The 17,399-nt window shown below is 36.1% G+C and overlaps 2 protein-coding genes across 7 annotated transcripts in view; one reads left to right on the forward strand and one right to left on the reverse strand.

Annotated features, from left to right (window-relative positions):
- LOC126372426 (supervillin-like) overlaps positions 1–17,399 on the forward strand; it is a 314,398-nt gene that overhangs the window by 254,782 nt on the left and 42,217 nt on the right. For all 5 annotated transcript variants that reach the window (XM_050018165.1, XM_050018167.1, XM_050018168.1 and 2 more), the window contains 2 exons: positions 7,080–7,151; positions 14,700–14,811. In XM_050018165.1, the coding sequence (XP_049874122.1) occupies positions 7,080–7,151; positions 14,700–14,811 (184 nt within the window). The remainder of the gene's footprint in view (positions 1–7,079; positions 7,152–14,699; positions 14,812–17,399) is intronic.
- The window catches only part of LOC126372577 (nuclear envelope phosphatase-regulatory subunit 1), a 598,500-nt gene that overhangs the window by 60,296 nt on the left and 520,805 nt on the right, over positions 1–17,399 (reverse strand). The window lies entirely within an intron of this gene.

The raw sequence follows: 17,399 nt of genomic DNA on the forward strand, positions 1-17,399 counted from the left end.
CATAAGTTTTCCAATCCTAAACTACATGTGATTTTTGATTTTTTATAACACTAACCCGTGCTTAGGGAAGCTCATAAAGAGAAAATTTGACACCAGAAAAACTTGTAGACTTGGATACAATATTTGATGGTGATAATTTTATAGCCCAGAAAATACATACCTTGTTGTTAAAACTAGATTGTTCATTGTATATACCTATTTTCTCCCGAATGACACACGCTACGTAGAAAGTACAGTCTTCCATTTTTGAAAAGGGTTAAAAGTGCGACATTCACGAAAGGGCGTCGCAGAAGACCAGACCAGTAACAGGCTTCTTACATTGGCGTCATATTAGACGCTTTTAGAAAGTGCACCTACCGTATTCTCTTTGCTATGCAGTGCTTTTGATAATGAGTACCGTCTTTTGTATACACAATGCAGTCTGGATGTTCTACGACGGGATAGTTGAAGGTTTTACGTCCTGTGCCGTGTTTATCAAAACTTACAAGTCTACGTTCACAGGCTACAAGTTACAACGTTTATGAAGAAAAGTACAGGGATTGTAAAATATACTTGTAAAATAAATTTGTAACAATTTTTACAAGAAAATTTCTTATAATACAGGGCTTGTATGTCTTGATAAACATGACACTGAATGTGATCATGCTTTTAGAGTTAACGTCCTGGGTAGCCATTAAAACACAATGTATTTATGTCCTATTTATGCTCTATAGTATTTATGTACAACAAAAGTTGATTAAGGTAACTCCATTAACCGTTACTTATTGTAGGCATGGAGTGTCAGCTAGAGGTGGTACTCCTCGCTTAAAAACTTGAGACATTGGTTCAGCGGCAGCACCTCCTAGCTTTTTAGAGCTGCAGCCTCCAAAACAAGAATAGCGCTAATGCTGTTCAACCTTAAATTATAGGCAATATGCTGAATTATGTAGTTTATCATATATGCCACTAACAAGAGTGTGAAATAAAAATTCGTCTTCTGACGGCTCTTGACACGATCTACTTCAGCAGGGTTTAGACCTACGTGTGCATTTTTTTATCGATGTGAGATCTGATTATGTATATTAATTCTTTCTGCCTCCCAGCGTTTACTCGCCTTAAATATTTAAAAGGCACTAGTGTGCCATGGCCCTGTCTACCCCAAACTATTATAGTTGTGTTTTCCTAATATGTTCTATTCTTCGTAAATACACTGCAGTCGACACAGAGAGTAGACTGCAGTGTGTGGCAAAGTTTATGTTCAACGGTTTGAAGCCAAAGTTGGTGCGAAAGCATAGCAACTGTAAAAGCTTGCGCCGGCGATGACCATGCATTGGATATGAGGATCAGTTTTACTACGTAATTAGTTCAACTTTATTATCTGGATGTTAGTATGAAATCGCTGAAATATAAATTCAAATTAAAAATATCTTTATTCAGTAAGTAACATAGTTACGCTTTGAAACGTATTTTTTTACATAACGAACGTCTCATCCGCCTAAAACTACTGCAGCTTCTCACAGAAAAACCTCGGCACATACAATCAATCAAATTTACAATCACTGGTACAGTCAGAAGTTTAAGTTAATCTTTTTTCCTGGATTAAGCAGTAATAACATATCCATCAGTGGGATTAAGTATTATGAATACTGTTTTGTGACTTTCGGTGTCGCTTGCTGAAAATACCCTGAATGAATGATTGACACGGTAAACATATTATATAGAATAAAAAGAAATCGAATGGTGAATGACATTTGACATTAATCGACCATGAATCGACCTCATTCATTCATTATAGCTAAAGCCTTGACAGAGAACTTGTCGATAAAACCTTCTGGTGTACTAACAGCGCAGCTGCGTAGTGGCATAATAAAAAATTCAAAGCCTCGTATTCAAAGAGAATTAATTATTAATATCACCGACCAGACTAAAATAGTCAGTTTTGTTTTTCTTTACTGACGTTTATGTTTAGAAACGAGTCAATCAATCAATATTTTTTTTTTTTTTTCAATAAAAGTGAGTAGTTTAATTCAAATAGAAAGTTCTTTGATTACTGCAACTGTACGGTATCTTTTAGTTCTTTCATCTCCGGGGTATTTCACTGGGTCAAAAATATATAAAATTTTAATCTAGAAATAGAAGCCAGTCTAATATGATCAAAATTCAAATCTCATATTTCGTTTTTTTTTTTTCGAATTTAAATTACGAATTACATCACAATGAGTACAATGGTTGACTGTTTTTATTGATGATGACGTCACTATGACAGTATTTCTGTACAAATTGAATAGACAATTTTCGTTTTGACGTTTCGTAAAAAGTATCTCATTTGACTAGGGTGCAAAATAGACTGTTTTTGACACACCGGATTTACCCCTCATCACACACTTCATTACTTTATGTTCTCATAAAGTAATATCGTTGTGTTCAAATATTCACAAGTCGACAGGAAACTCATAGCTAACTGCAATGCAACGACAATTAATTGCAATTGCAGTTATACTGCAAGTGTGTAAGTAGTAAAGCTGCAATGTTCGGTGAATGCTTTCAAGCGTTTACGAAATGATGCAGTGAAGGTCCTACTATGTAAACTCGATTGAAAGCTATCAACTCGATTTCGCATCGTAAAAGTTACGAAACGCTTTAGAACTCAAGAAGTTTGTTAAATAAGGCGCGACGGTTACGTGGTACACTAACAAATCCACTCTGAAATCTCATCTCATGAACTGTTAAATAACATATCTACTACGCTTAGATAGCAAGCTACGTACCTTTTACAGACAAACTAAGTGAATCTAAGTCTACGCGAACAAAGTCGCGGACGGCAAGCTAGTTATAAATATAAAACTGAAGTGATAATTGTCAATTTTATAAATTGAATAACTACAACGATTCACTAAGAAACCAATCTTTGCTAAAAGTTTATTATCAATAACTTCTACGTAAACTATTATACAAAAACACACTGCTGTGTCGCTGAATAAAAAACTTATCCAATCCACATATAAAGGTATACCCGTGAATAAAAACTTATAAATACCTATAGTAAGGTCTACGGCTGAAGCCCGCCCGCCCTCAGTCGCGGTTCGTGCACCGCAGGGCGCGATCGCTTCGAAGCCTGCGTTACACACGCGGTAACGGTGGTAACGGTTAACGGTAGCGTTACCGTCACACGCCGTAACACTTTGTCTTTGTTAGTGCACGGTGGGTACCATCTTTATTGCGTTGCAGTTTTACGTTGCGATTTCATGTTTTTTATTTGTTTTTATTAAATTTATTTATTTTTGTGGCGGTTTTAGATTAATATTTTTTCGAGTTAGTAAAGTAAAAATTCATTTATTTATAAAAGAGATTTGCACAAAACTAAACAATCACAAACTTCAATTTTATAGTAATTTATACTCTAGATTAGTATTTGCACAAACTAATTTTTAGACTCCAATCTCCAAACTAGGCAAAGCCTGTATTTTGGAAATTGGCGTTCGACCGCAATTGGTGATTTGCTAATAAGAGTAAAATTGTCACGTTAGTAATTTACAAAATTATAGTAACAAAGAAGGTTTAGTGCTGTGCAGTGAGAAAGCTATTAGCTAAGTTACAAAAAGAAATACCCGTTTTGAGTAATTTATCAATATTACAAGAGAAGTGAATATCGAAGTGAATGGAATTCTATAGTCTCTGCTTACCCCGGTGAGAAATAAGAGTTTATGTATGTATGTATTAATGTTAAGTAGTTAAAATTGACTATACAATAATTTCAGGGAGTCCCCGTTAAAATTACTACATCATTTTATTTCTACAGTGACATTTGTTATAAATTATACCAACTATAAACAACGCAGTTTGTTGGTTATTTTATCAATAATCTATTGATGATCGTAAACATATCGTAAATGATAACTATTATTGTATAGTTATCATTTCAACATTGACAATAAATTGTTTTTCCAAGAAATGCATTTAGCTTTATCAATATCAATCACCTGGTTTAATGACTTTACAACTTGTTTGCTTTTTCGTTTACAAAAATTTTGTTTACATTTTAATTTTATGCTCGGATCCTATGTAGGTTAACTTTTATTGTGAATAATATTATGTTTTTTTTTTTATTTATTACTAACAATTTGCTTTTTATTTGTAAATTATTTCTGTTTTAGAATGTACAATAAATTATATAAGTGCACGCATAAATTTTTGTATATTAAAAAAATTATGTCCAATTTCACGAAAATCGAGAAAAAATAATGTAATTTTGCACTTGTCCACTATCTTATTAAAGCTAATTTGCCTCTTTATATCTTGTTTTATATATTGTGTAAATTACTTAAAAATAAAAAAAATATAGACATGCTTAGTTAGTCGCTTCATTACAATCAAATGAATGGGAATTATCTTTTTATCACACACCTGGCGAAATAATAGAAAACATCGTGAGGAAACCCACATTTTCGGGAAATGCATTTTCGGAGGTATGTGACTTAACCTATATTGGGCTGGTTTTCCCTTCGCGGGTTGGAAGGTCAATCAGGCAGTCGCTTCTGTAAAAAAACCGGTACCTGTCAAATCTTCAGGTTAGGTAAGCGGACCCCGAGAAAAACGGGATAATGCTAGGGAGGTGATGACACTTATCTGGCGAAATAATAGCACAAAAAAATACCACGGTTTTTGTTCCCAATAATCCTTACTAATTGAAATGCATTGACAATGGGTTTGTTATCAGTAGGAAACATTCCTTCCTTTTTACGACCTAGTAATTAAAAGGGTCAAAGAACGGCTTTTTTATCAGTGACGACATTTGTACCTACAAGTATTGTGTTGTTCTTTTTGAACTTTTTACTTGAATGAATCACTTAATGGATCGTTGTGAAATGCAAGTGAACGTTGTTTTTAGTGAACATATTTATTTTTATAATAAATAGTCAATCCACACTGTATTGAATGTAATAAATGCGAAAGTAACTCTGTCTGTTACCTTTTCACTCTTAAACCGCTGAACCGATTTATATGAAATTTGGTATGAAGATAGTTTAAAACCTCATCATCATCAGCCGTACGACGCCCACTGCTGGGCATAGGCCTCCCCCAAGGATCTCCACGACGATCGGTCCTGCGCTGCCCGCATCCAGCGGCTTCCCGTGACCTTCACCAGATCGTCGGTTTAAAACCTAGGGAAGAACAAAGGATAATATTCACCCCGCAAATTATCCCCTAAAGGTGTGATAACTGATGTCCACGCGGACAAATTCGCGCGTGGAAAGTAGTATAATACCTATAGCGTATAGTAGCAGCTGCATTTGAACTAAGTTAAGGTTTAGGTTTTATTTTTCCATGTTAGCTGTTAATTTTATGAACCGTTCTAGTCGCTTTTCTTATTTTCTTTTTTCTCCTTCTCTTTCAGCAATGACAATCATCTATTGGCGGGAACTTGTTATTAGGATCATCTCATGCATATTTAGTTCATTTAATGTATAATTTAGATCGTTCAATGAAGAAAGCAACCGTCCCGTTCCCGCCAAAAAGCCTCATCCATAAATAACACATTGATAATAAAAACAGAAGTAAAAAATACAATAGATACGCCTATTTGCTTATTCTCATTAGACGTCAGTAGTATCCTTTCTGCGAAATAGGGAACAATAGTGTTCTTATCACGGAGTAATAATAATTAGTATAACAATCCTGAATGCATCGTACATTATTGGTCAGTGCTACTCTGAACGCGGCGCAAGAGACAATGTCATTCTGACAAGTTGTCCCTCAGAAACGAAACTTTATTTATATTTAATTTAATATTAATATAAAATAATGTATACAAATTACGCTCAGTGAATCAGTGAGATTTTAGAAGAGTTTTCCAGTTCGTATAATGTTTTAGTGTAGTGACTGTCGTGGTTATAGAACTTTTTTAGAAGCTTTTTGTTTGAAATGGAAATGTTATCAATGAGACCTTTAGAGGAGCAGCGGCTCTTCAACTTTAAGTCTCTGAAAGAGAGATTTGAACAAACCAGGTAACAGACTCTAACATAACATAAGCTCACGATTATATCCCAATTGGGGTAGTCAGAGATAATAATAATACGGGGTGTAAGTGACATCATAACGAATACTGAGGGGGATGATTCAGACCATGATTCTGAGTTGATATCAAGTGGAATTTTCCGTCGCAAAATTCATGATTATTTTTTAGTGTTTTTAAATTATTTTCAATTCTATACTTTTGCGATGGAAAATTCCACTTGATATTAACTCAGAATAATCAGCTGTTTCATCCCCCTCAGTATTCGTTACGATGTCACTTACACCCCGCACAAGTACATGTACCCATACAAGTAGGTATGGGTGTTAGTGACACCGTAACAAATACTGAGGGGGATGATTCAGACCATGATTCTGAGTTGATATCAAGTTGAATTTTCCTAATAATAAAAAACGAATAGTACATACAGCACAGTAGAATACAGGGAACTTTACAGATAAGGGGTTGTATTTAGTAGGCCAAAGTCCTGTGTCATGGATGTCAGGAGTTTACATCCATTTCAAGGTGAACTAAGTACATGGATACTTGTTTGGTAAGTTATGGACCTTACCAAAGTGAAAACTGCACTTAAGATAAATGAATGACTCATTGGTGCAAGTCCGGTAACGGGGTTTGAACCGGCGCTCCCCATTTCAGTACCACAAGACCACCATACTTACAAAACTCTCTCATACATACATACATAAACAGCCTACATACGTCCCACTGCTAGGCACAGGCCTCCCCTCAATCAACCGGAGGGGGTATGGAGCATACTCTACCACGCTGCTCCAATGCGGGTTGGTGGAGGCGTTTTTACGGCTAATAGCCGGGACCAACGGCTTAACGTGCCCTTAGAAGCACGGAATCACTTACTTTTTCGGACAATCAGGTGATTCAAGCCTGAAAAGTCCTTACCAAACAGAGGACAGTCTCACAAAGGGATTTAGACAGTGTCCCCATCGGTAATCGAACCCGGACCTCCAGATCGTGAGCCTAACGCTCTAACCACTAGACCACGGAGGCTGTTATTACAAAACTTTCTCAATGACATGTAAATAAACTTAGGTATGTCTGTTTGTTACAGATTGGGTGGCGGCGTGCAGAGGAGCGCCACTCATGCAGAGATGCCGCACCGAGGAGGCACCATTGCCGAAAGGTAAAGTTCATTATATTTTTAAGAATCTAGTATTTCAATAGGTATGCGTTTTAAAATCTCCACATAACACATTGGCGCCGATTCGAGCTCCAACTTTATTTGACAGGACTAAAACTAGCTCCATCTCTTTCTTGTACCTATTGCAAGAGAAGGACGGCACTAGTTTAAAACTGTCAAACTACAATTAGGTTAAGTTTGTGTTGTTTGGAGCAACAAAAAAAAGTTGAAGTTGTTCAAATCACAAGAGGAAAAGATAAAATGGTCATTATAAGCATTATTTATAATTACAAAGCCTTACCTGAGATTCGAACCATGGTAGCCCAGTTGGTAGAACGCTTGCCTCTCACTTTGAGGTCGCAGGTTCATATCCAGCACAGGCCTAAACCAATGATTGTCGAATTTGTTTTCTAATTCATGTTTAGAGCATAATTCATCGTGAAGGAAAACGTGAGGAAACCCACATTCCCGAGAAATGCATATTTTCGGAGGTATGTGACCTAACCTGTATTGGGCTGGTTTTCCCTTCGCGGGTTGGAAGGTCAGACAGACAGTCGCTTCTGTAAAAAACCGGACCTGTCGAATCTTCAGGTTAGGTAAGCGGACCCTGTGAAAAACGGGATAATGTTAGACGGACGATAATCTGAAGCTGAGATTGAATTAACGAGACCCGGAACTACAGTCGATATTTCTTCCAAACTGAACCTTTGTTATGCGTTATATATTTGCATAAAAAGCACATAAAACACCATAATTGCTCTCCTAGCTAATCCAAAGAGGGATAACCAGAGTATGCGACTATTCTTACCTTAGTTACGCCCCATGTATGTTGTAAATTAAAGATAATTAATGAATGGGGAGGGGGCTAAATACTGAAGATGTTGTATTGGCAACTAACGCCATGCCCAAGTAGCAACCGATTGTCTTAAAAGAGAATTGTAGATATCTTGAAGGCAAGTAGACTAAATCAAACCCTTGTCTTGGATAAGTCTTATAGGTCTCCAAGATATCCCTCAAGATATCTTGAAGATACAGTTTAGTAAAAGTGGGCACATACTTTAACTCTTATACAAGACAGACTTAAGACAACGCTAAGTCAGACTTAAACCCTACTTTAGACAATGTTCTTGCATATTCTAAACTTAGAATTCTTGTAGTATCACTTAATACCAAGAATGTATACTTGAAGATATCTACAATACTTAGTTAAGACTATAGGATTGAATTGCACTGAGTCAATTGTAACTTAACGAAGTAAAACTTCAGATCATACTAAAACGATTTTTACTTCACGCGTCTTTATTTTAGAATATAATGGCGAACATTTATATTAACACAAGAAATGAAGTCTGTAAGAAAATGGCGTCTAAAATATTTGTTAAGTTGTTTTAACAAAAGGGTATTCTGCCGTTTCACATACAGGAAATTATAAACGCATGATTGTTTCTCGTGTAAAATCGATAGAAAGTGTTAAAAAACAGAAGGGCCTTTAATATACCAGAAAAATAATAATAAAATTTGGATTGATTATTCAGCAAATAAAATAAATGGTGACATATAGTATAGAGAAATTCATTTTCTATTAATATGTGACAGCTGAACGCAGTAATTGTTACTACAACAGAAATATATATTAATTTACTTCAGTTTTTGACGATAATATTGTCAAAAAAATATTACATGTTTTCTTCCTGTAAGTGCAAAATGGCGTTAAGTAATATTTTTCTAAATGAAGTAAGACTTTAGAAACAATTGATTTCGTAAGAAGCAGTTTAGAAAAATAAAGTCAAGTTGCACTTCATCAAGTACTAGTTAAGATAAATTTTACTTCAATTGTCTAGGAGTATACCAACTTAAGACAAAAAGTATTTAGTGAATTCCTACTTAAAACTCTTATATCTAAAGTGATCCTCTATTTTGATTTAGTAAAGTAATGTCGTAAAATCATGTTTGTTTATTCTGTGCCAGAATCATCTATGTAACAAGTAACAATTAAAATCGAACAAGCTTAAAACCTATGGAAAGTATGTTTGTTTTAGAGGTAAGTTTTTCGACTCGTGGAAGATAAAAAAATATTGTTATGCTGAGTTCTTACTTGGATAGGAATGTGATTTACTTAATTATTTAATATTTATCACAATTGGAACTAACAAACATAAACTCAATTTGCTAATGAGTCTCCGCGCATACATTCTCATAGGTACCTACATGGTTCGCTGACGCAAAGTAGGTACGATCACCGCGCTTCTAATTGCCAACGGAAACAATGTGATTATTGTAAAAATTAACGAGTATCCGTTGAATATTGTATATACGAAGAACCCTTGCAATTTGATTAAAGTCGTGTGTGTGCGCGGTAGTTTCTAATCCCACCTAAAACATTATTGTTAAAAAAGGCGGCCAAATTCCCGATGTCTTTATCAAGCTAAAAAAATAAAGGAATCGAATCTAATGCCCAATTTAAATGCATTTAACCATACACAAAACTTAAAATAGATATGTTTTGTTTATGATTGTGAATAAAGCTTAGTTAAAATTATTAAAAGAAAGAATGAAAGAAGAAAGAAAAGTATCTAGACACGCGGTAGCATGTCAAGCCAAGTTCAAGAAATAGAACTGGCGAGCCGCACCATGTGTATTATTACACGAACCATTTGGAGCCACTTTTGACCCCCTCATAAATCAAAAGCTATTTCACATAAACGTATCAAATTTGGCTCATATATTGAGACTTGTGAGATACATATAAGTGTTCTCATAAGCTTATCTCAAACGGTTATTTAGATATTAATGTCCAAAATCCTCATTTTTATCATTGACTGACTGACTGACTCATTTTTATCAAAACTCTAACCCAGTTCCAGATGACCTAGAGAGTTAAAATTTGGTATGCAGATAGGTAATTAGATGAATATAAAGGAAAAAATAAAAAACTGGCAACTTTTTAATAATTAGATTCTATCATGAACGCTTAACATAAATACCTAATTAGTGCCTGTACCTAACTATAGATGTAAGAATCAGTAAGTAATCAAAACTCATGACAGCCGGTCTTTTTGTGGTAGGTATGTAGATTAACTTAATATAACATACAACCACGCCTATATGCCCCTATCCGGGTAGGCAGAGCACCAAGTGATCATAAAACCACTTGATGCCACATTCGACAAGTACTTTCAGGGTAGGTAAGCAAGTTGGAACATGTGTTTAGCGGTGATAGGTTGTCAGCTTTTCGCCCACGATACAACACAACTCTCATCCATTTTACTGGCATATTATTATTATAAACTCACGCCTATTTCCCACCGGGGTAAGCAGAGACTATAGAATTCCATTTGCTTCGATCCTGACACACCTCTTGCTTCCTCCACATTCATCAATCGCTTCATACACGCACGCCGGTACAGAGTAGATCGTACTGAACCTTTTCTAAGGACATCTCCAATTTGATCACTGGCATATTATTATTTTTTTAACTTAACGTGAATCTTAAACGAGTTTAATAGGTATTCAAATGTTTTATACCTATAAAGTCGCCTTTTAGTTTTGAATTTGTCCTTTTAAAAGGACCCACGCGTTACGAAGATATGTACTTACCTACAATAAGACAGACCTTAGGCTACAATATATTATCTTATGTTATAAGAAGATATGATATGTTATACTGTTACTTATAAATAAATTTCAGGACTGACCATTGAACTTGGCACCCATTTAGATGTCACTTCTTTTGTCGTTGAAGTCAACAACCAAAGCATTGCATAATATTGAACTTGGCTCTCATTTCACATTTATGTTTTTGATTGGATTTATTTATTATTAGACTAATAGGTACCTAATTTTATATTTGAACTTAGCAGGTTTTAATATAAAACTCGATTTTTCATGGTGTAGTCTTGCCGTGCGCTTAGACTAGGTTAGACTAGCTTAGTCATTTTTGAGAAGATTTGTGCGAGACGTAGGTACCCTGGGCCGCCACACGCTGGATCGGATTTGAAAAACAGGAACTTACGATTTTTTTGCCAAAATTAAATGATTGTGTTATACCAATCGATATAAAAAAAATTATGGCAATGAAGAAGATATCGCATCGCTAACAAAAACAGTGGGATGTGCATTATCACAGGTTAATTTTCTGTATTTAATATTCTGCCTTCGAAAACCACCAGATCCTTTTATTATTTGGACTTCATCCATCTTTCTGCTTGCTTCTATTTCGATTTTATCGTCCATTGAATAGACTTTTCTTATGTTTTACTTATTGTAGTCAAAAACGAATAAAACAGTCTTGTATAGGAGCAACAAATAATAAAAATTGCCTTAAGTATATCTAGGCAATCAATTTTTACTTTACAAGACTAAACTGATACTTCACTAAATCAATTTAGTGTTAAGTGAGCCTTTAAATAATCTGAGTAAAGTAAAAGAATACTTGTAGACTTAACAGTAGGCTGAGATAAGACTAAATAGTTTTGTGAATACTTAACTTGGTTTTGTGTATTCTAAATTATCTAAAGTAGGATTTGTTGAAAACTATATAGTATTAAAGAAGGAAATGAATTTATGAAGTCCTAATAAGTCCTATTTGATTTGGATAAATCTCACTTTAGCTAAAGTTTAGACATATATGACTTAATCACAATTCTTGATTGCTACTTGGGTGGCTACTCCCTTCCGGTCCGCGGAGGTCCGTGTTACTCTATGATTGTAAATAAGTATACCACTCCACTCCACCACGTAAAGGTAAAGGACGCCACTCCTCGCCTATGATTAAGTTCCATGTAATAGAGAGTGAGCTCATTTGGCATTAACCGGGCACGAATCCTGGAAACCACGTGAATGAAGAAAAAGACGGATCGACGGACAGACGGACAACAAAGTGATCCTATAAGGGTTCCGTTTTATTTTCGAGGCCCGGAACCCTAAAAAACTACTTTTTAGTGTTGAAGTCATAATATTCGGTCGAGAGTGGTCTACTTAATTTGTTCAATGGGTTTGAATATCATAGCATCACGTCTGCTTCCCCGAAGGGATAGGCAGAGATGTACAGTATAAGGATACGCACTACACTCACTCCAGCTATGGGTGTCGTGGCAAGTCGATAATTGAGCACAAATTCTGGAAACCACGTGATATCAATTATTTATGATCCAAAAGTGAATTCAGTCTTATCAAGTACCAAGACAACAACGGGGCCAAGAAAAAAAGAAGATGGTTGGGCTCTAGCCCAAGCCTGGACTCCAACCCGTGACTCTACGTTGTACCTACGAGTAAGTCACGCGATTTCCGAACAGGGCATCACGGATTTTATTTTATAAAAACTTTTTTTTCATATGTAATTCTTCAAAATGTCCCAATGTATCTGGTATTGTCTGGCCTCAAGCTGCCTTGATAAAGGAAGTTTGATATTTTGACCTTTCGGTCGAAGCTTTCATTCAATGTCACATTATTATCGCATGTAATACATAATTCAAACATTTCTAAACATAACCTGTCATTATCATACAAAATAGACGCATAATACGGCGCGTATAGGTAGTACTCGTAGCATTATCAAACCCCGGACACTTCATACAAAATGCCTTGTTTTACTAACACTACACATTGACGATATAGTACACGCGCATCTGTGTGTGTGATGTCTGACGCCCGTACGATAGAAGACTTAAGTAAGACCGGGGGGTGTAAACCTAGCTCAGCCGCTGGTGGGGAGCGGACAGTGGCCGTTCTATACGTTTTTATTCCTTATTCTATGGCATAGTATAGTACCAACATTAGCGCTTATTTAGCATACTGTCCTGGCAAAATTATTATTAACTATTTCGAAGTACAAAAAGGAATCGAATAAGGAAAATAGTAAAGCGAATTATTGTGGAATTATTTCATAAGGAAACTATTATTGAATTGTGTTGTTTATTATTATCCGTTTGATTATATTTTTTTTATTCTTATTTAGTATTTTTTTTATGATTATTAAAATATTTCTATGGGAATTAAGAAAAGATACGAGTATCGTTGCTTTATAGTGAAAACCTCAAAATACTTACTTATATACTATTTTTTTTCCATGCTTGTTATTTTCTCTTGACCATGACTTTCTGAAGGTGGAGTCCTAAAACACAGGGTATCCTAGTTTAGGCTAAAAAGAAGGGTAAAATAAAGATTTTACTTTGTAAAATTTTATTCTGGATTAAAACTAGGGTCTCTGTTGCGAGGTTTTGTTAATAAAAAGCACTTCAGAATTTGGTGTTCATTATAAGGTTTTTACTATAAGGTAACGCTCAAAAAAAAAATGAGGATTGTTTTATGTACCTAAGTAATCGAAAAGCCAAACGATGCGTCGTTTTATCGCACTATCGCTCTATGTTCTGAAAGCTTGAATTCTCTGATAATGTGCTTTATAGGTCATTGGCATTGTCTTATCAAACGGTTCTTGAAATACAATCTATTAGATTTTCTCTGAATTCAATATCTTCTTGTTTTAACGTGCCTGCTACTGTAAAAGCCCGTAGATAGGTACTAGGGTAAATCTTAAGATATACTAGGGGTGATCGTATGAGTATAGTCCCGAATCGTTCATCAATAATCGTTCTCATCATCACTAATCAGAGCCACGCTCTTGTCGGTGTAGCATTCTCCATGCTACTTTATTAGGGAAAAATATGGCAGTGGTTTCCCTCTTGCCAAAACAAAAAACCCATTATAATATTCTATTAAAATAGTCTCCAAATACCATAGGCTACAAATACCACAGTCGTGTAGGTTATTAAATTCTATGTGAAATAGAAGTCTGTATAGACATTATTTACCTCTACAAAATGCGGAACGTGGATGTAACGATAATACTTCCCTACTAATTGTTTCTAATGAGGGCAGATAAACGTTAGATAACACTTGTGTCCGAGACAGTAAATATTGAATTCGTAATTATAATTAGTGTGCGTACGGTCACGAGCATTAACATGTATACACTTTGGTACCATGTCACATTAACTTTTTGACAAATTGAACTGTAAGTCTCACTAAATGTCAAGTATGTTAGTGCGACAGAGTCCTAAAGTGGGTACATTATATTGCTCATGACTGTACTTGTTTTGTTTGTTTGATGTTTCTGTTTATATACGGGGTGTTAGTAACATCTGAGGGGGATGATTCAGACCATGATTCTGAGTTAATATCAAGTGGAATTTTCCGTCGCAAAATTCATGATTTTTTTTTGTGTTTTTGAAAATTATTTTCAATCCTATACTTTTGTCGATTTTCCAGCAGATACATACAAGTACATGTGGGTGTTATTGACAGCGTAACAAATACTGAGAGGTATGATTCAGACCATGATTCTAAGTTGATATCAAGTGGATTTTCTTGTTGGCAAATTCATGAACATTTTATACTCTTGCGACTGATATCTCTACTTGATATCAACTCAGAATTGTGGTCTAAACCGTCCTTCTAAAGTTTTCGTTACGATGTCATTATAACCAGGACCAACGGTTTAACGTGCCTTCCGAAGGACGGATCATCTAACCCATCATGTTTGTGGTATTCCAGGCTGGCGGCGCTCCAGGCAGCCGGCGCGAACGACTGGCGAGCGAGGGTCTGCCGGCTGAGCCCTGAGAAGGAGGACACCAAGGCCATAGAGCGAGCCAAAAACAAGATCAACGTGAGTATTGAAGCTTTCATACATTCTCCGGCCAAGTAGTTTACGCCAGTTGGCACACCGCACCTCGATAAAAAAAAAAACATAAGATTCCTATTTTAAAACCAAATATTTTTGTTTTTAAACAAGTTCGCACCCCGGACTCACGACGTAAATCTCAATCTAACCACGAGTCGTCTTACCGCGTAATGAGAGCGAGACAGAAAATCCGCGCGCGCTTCTTAAGGGCTTATGGTTATTTAGACTAAAGTAAGACCAAGAGGGGGTGAGGTAAACCTTGCTCAGCGGCAGACACGAATTGGTGCGGAGAGGAGAGTTACCCTTCTATACGTAGTGTTATTATTTACTCTCTGACATATGCATAGATGCGATAAACCGTGAGCCGGGCCGTAGATGAGCCGTGGTAGCCCAGTTGGTACAACGCTTGCCTCTCACTTTAAGGTCGCAGGTTCCAATCCAGCACAGGCCTAAACCAATGAATGTCGAATTTGCTTTCAAATTCATGTTTGGATCATAAATAATTACATCACTTGTTCAGCGGTGAAGGAAACCATCGTGTGGAAACTCACATTTCCAAGAAATGAATTTGACCTAACCTGTATTGGGCTGGTTTTTCCTTCGCGGATTGGAAGGTCAGACGGGCAATCTTCAGGTTAGGTTAGCGGACCCTGTAAAAAACTGGATAATGCTAGGGAGATGATGATGATGATGTGTATAGATGAGATATGTGGCATATCATATTTTTGAAGTCTGCTCTTGGCTACTTAAGAGATTAGTATACACGTACATATACAAACGCAAATTAGGCCTATGACTACGATTAGGAATAATGAATGGACCAACAACACACGTAGCCATTTATTCAAACAAATTATAACATAATAACACTTAATTCTGATCGTTCCGTGCCACATTGCTGTTACGATGCAATAAGCTGAAATACATTTAATGACCTCGGCCCCTTAATACGAAAAAAATCGCTTTTGTATACACAATTCGGTATAAAGTAATATAAAATATGAAAAGAAAGTACCTGGGTAATCTCCAAAGCGCGTTCGAGCGTTTAACTTTGCTTATGTTATTAAATATCGTTCAACGCGATATGAAGTAGGATGTTTGATGTGTAATTTAGGACCTTTAGGCTGCTTCTCCACCACAGATGTACGAGTAAAATGTGTCGTACGTGGCGGTGCTGTGGAAATGTGTAGGGGTTCCACCAGAGCTGTGCGAGCTATCAAAATGTGCAAATGTGCGATCCTTCGTACACATTTCTCGCTTATTTTGTATGTAGAATGACCTCGCTTCGCTAAACCCTTTTCCACCAGAGCTGAGTTGAGCGAGGCTAGGAAAATGAAGTGATTCTATTAGTAGATTTTTTCCTACCTCGCACAGCTCTGGTGGAAAAGCAGCCTTAGGCACATAGGAACTTTTTGTAGTGATACAGGTCGCGTTACAGTAGCAAAATTGTTATTTAAAGTGAAGCGATTCTGAAAGAGTTCGTTATATCCAAGACGTACGACTGGGTTCCATCACTATTTGGTGCATATCCCAACTATTCGCACAAAGCGCTTCGCATCGTCCTTCATTATGCGCACTGCTAAGGAGTGGAATTCTCTGCCGTCTTTTGTATTCCCGAATGCATATAACCCGGGTGCTTTCAAGGCCAGAGTGAACAGGCACCTCCTGGGCGAGCTCCATCGTAGGCCTCGTCAATGCCTTCGAGCAAGTCTGGAACCAAGAGCAAACTCATCAAAGTAGTATTGTAATGTCCCTTATTCGTAGTAGAATTAGGATGTAATCTAAATGGCTATAAATTTTAACGATACTACCTATATAAAGAGTTAGTATGATAACTTAAAATCCGATAAGAAAATAATGATATTCTATATCAATTATAGATCTAAGGAATATGAAGTAAATGCTTGAAGATTGAAAATGCATTTGTGTGTTATACCTAAATATAAAGTACTTATACGAATAGGTATATTGTACAAAATGTTTTGTTAGTAATATACTTACTTCATGTTTCTAAGAAGTCAATTATGCGGCACCTAGATCTAATGTGAAACGATATAAGGAGTTATTTGAGACGCTAGAATACTGCGATCACATTTCTGCACAAATCCTCCAAATAATTTATTTACCCGTGAGAAGGAAGGCAGTATAACTTAATCGGTTGTCTTTCCCATCGACAACTATGTTTTGTACCTACTTTTACTTATAAATACATTTTTTCTTGTTTCTAATGTACTTCAGTATTTTAGCTGATATGGTACATGTATCTAAGGTTGCCACCTTTTTTGAAAGGAGAGATCTGTATAGGAAATGTTTTTTGACAAGTGGTCGAAATATTAAATTTTAAATACTATAGTACTTTTCCCCGGAAACCGGAGAGGATATATGATTGGCCACCTGATACGACACGATTCATTTATAACAAACATCATAGAAGGAAAAATTTAAGGGAAGAGAGGAATGGGTAGACCTAGGAGAACATTTATGAAACAAATAAAAGAGAAGGTGCAGGTCGTAACGTATCAGAAGGTGAAGGATTTGGCGGGAAGAACAGAGGAATGACGATTACCCCACCG

Source organism: Pectinophora gossypiella, chromosome 14 (assembly GCF_024362695.1).
Source record: "Pectinophora gossypiella chromosome 14, ilPecGoss1.1, whole genome shotgun sequence".
Taxonomy (NCBI): domain Eukaryota; kingdom Metazoa; phylum Arthropoda; class Insecta; order Lepidoptera; family Gelechiidae; genus Pectinophora; species Pectinophora gossypiella.